At 37.6% G+C, this 2,116-nt stretch overlaps 1 protein-coding gene across 1 annotated transcript; it reads left to right on the top strand.

Annotated features, from left to right (window-relative positions):
* Positions 1-49: 49 nt before the first annotated feature.
* On the top strand, positions 50-1,444 carry LOC101295358. The gene has a single exon (XM_004305458.1). It carries the CDS (start codon positions 50-52, stop codon positions 1,442-1,444), a length of 1,395 nt encoding a protein of 464 aa, XP_004305506.1.
* The last annotated feature ends 672 nt before the right edge of the window (positions 1,445-2,116 follow it).

The following is a 2,116-nucleotide window of genomic DNA, read 5'->3' as shown; positions in this document are numbered from 1 at the left end:
GGATGGATCAAGTCATGAGACAAGAAGAAAGAAGCGCTTTCTTGGACCTATGGATCGTTATGCATCCGCCATTGATCCTGATTCTTCATTGGATGAAAGCAAGAAGATGAAGCAAAAAAATATCAATGATTCACTTTTTAAGGAAAGAACACATAATGTGCATCAATATTTGGCTAGATGGGTGTATGAAGCCGGTCTTCCTTTCCATGCCATTGAGAATGATAGTTTCAAGAGGTTTGTGGAAGCGGTTGGGCAATTTGGCCTGGGTTACAAACCACCAACTCAATACCAATTAAGGGAGCCATTGTTGAAGGAAGAGGTGGAGAGAACTAAGGGCTTATTAAAGAGGCAAGAAGAGGAGTGGGCAAAGAATGGTTGCTCTATCATGATCGATGCATGGAGTGACCGGAAAAGAAGAAGCATCATGAACTTGTGTGTTAATTGTGTGGAAGGGACAATCTTTTTTTCTTCTAAGGAAGCATCGGATGAGTCACTCACCGGAAAGTATATTTTTGAATATGTGGACAAGTGCATAGAAGAAATTGGGCCACATAATGTTGTTCAAGTGGTGACGGATAATGCTTCAAACAACATGATGGCGGGAGATTTGTTGAAGTTGAAGAGGCCAACAATATTTTGGACTTCTTGTGCAACTCACACCATCAATCTTATGCTTCAAGGAATTGGCACCCAACCTAAATTCAAGAATGTGATTGACAAGGCAAAGAGTTTCACCATCTACATTTATGCACATCACAAGACTTTGCACTTGATGAGAAAGTATACAAAGAAAAGAGACATAGTGAGGCCGGGAGTCACAAGATTTGCAACCGCTTTCCTTACTTTACAAAGCTTGATCGAGAAAAAGATTGAATTGAGATCTATGATTACTAGTGGTGAGTGGAGTGAAAGCAAGCATGCAAAGAGTGCAAAGGGGAAGACAGCTGCGAGTATTGCTTTGAGTCCTTTTTGGAATGGAGTAAATCTTTGCTTGAAGGTGTTTGCCCCTTTAGTCAAGGTGCTTTGCCTTGTTGATGGGGATCGGAAGCCATCAATGGGCTTTGTGTATGGAGAGCTACAAAAAGCTAGAGAAGAGATTAAGAAGACATACAAAAATCAAGAAGCTCATTATCGTCCAATCCTTGACATTCTTGATGGGAAAACCCGTGAACGACTTGATAGTCCATTGCATTTAGTGGGATACCTCTTGAACCCTTATTACACATATGTTGATCCAAGCATTGTAAATGATGGAGTGGTTATGGATGGGTTTATTGAATGTGTGGAGAAGTTCTTTGGTGATGATCTTGACATTCAAGATAAGGTGACCAACGTAAAATTGCACAAGTACTTGAACAAAGAGGGTTCATTTGGAAAACCTATCGCTTTGAAGGGATGCTCACAAGATAATGAAAATTATAATCCGGGTAAGAAGACTTCATAACTTTTTTTATTTTGTCATTAGTATTGTTTATTTGTTTTGCTTTTGTAGTTTTGACTAATTAATAATGTTGTTGGCTTTTTATATTTTTGTAGTTGGTTGGTGGAATATTTATGGAAATCAAGTGCCAAAATTGCAAACTTTGGCTAAAAGAATACTTGGTTTGACAACAAGTTCATCCGGATGTGAAAGGAATTGGAGCGCTTTTGAATGGGTAATTATTTGCTTAATTTATATAGTTTTGCACTCATAGTCTCATAATATTCAAGGATAATTTACTCTCTTTTTAATTTTTATTCTTAATTTAGATTCATACAAAGAAAAGAAATAGACTTGATGCAACAAGGTTGAACAATTTAGTCTATGTTCAATTCAATGCCAAGATTCTCAACAAAAAGAAAAGAGAGAGAGAAAAATGTGGATGTTCTCCTTGCTAGTGAAGCTACTAATGCACAAGGTTGGATTGTTGATGGTGGTGATGAGGATACTTTGTCCGATGTCACTAATGAAATGGTTGGAAATGATTTAGGAGTGGATAGTGGCTTAGAGCCTAGGAGAAGTTTTAGAATTCAAGAAATAAGAGAACTTGAAGAAGATTTTGATTCGGATGAAGAGGAAGAAGAAACTATGGATTTTGATTTTGACTCCGATACCGAAGAAGTACTTGAAGGATAT

Source organism: Fragaria vesca, linkage group LG6, assembly GCF_000184155.1.
Source record: "Fragaria vesca subsp. vesca linkage group LG6, FraVesHawaii_1.0, whole genome shotgun sequence".
NCBI classification, from domain to species: Eukaryota; Viridiplantae; Streptophyta; class Magnoliopsida; order Rosales; family Rosaceae; genus Fragaria; species Fragaria vesca.
Note: the sequence above shows the minus strand (reverse complement) of the source record. Positions and strands in the feature narration are given on the sequence as shown.

Excerpts from the sequence above, each read along its gene's own strand:
- LOC101295358 (XM_004305458.1), top strand. The coding sequence starts at position 50 with ATGGATCGTTATGCATCCGCCATTGATCCTGATTCTTCATTGGATGAA.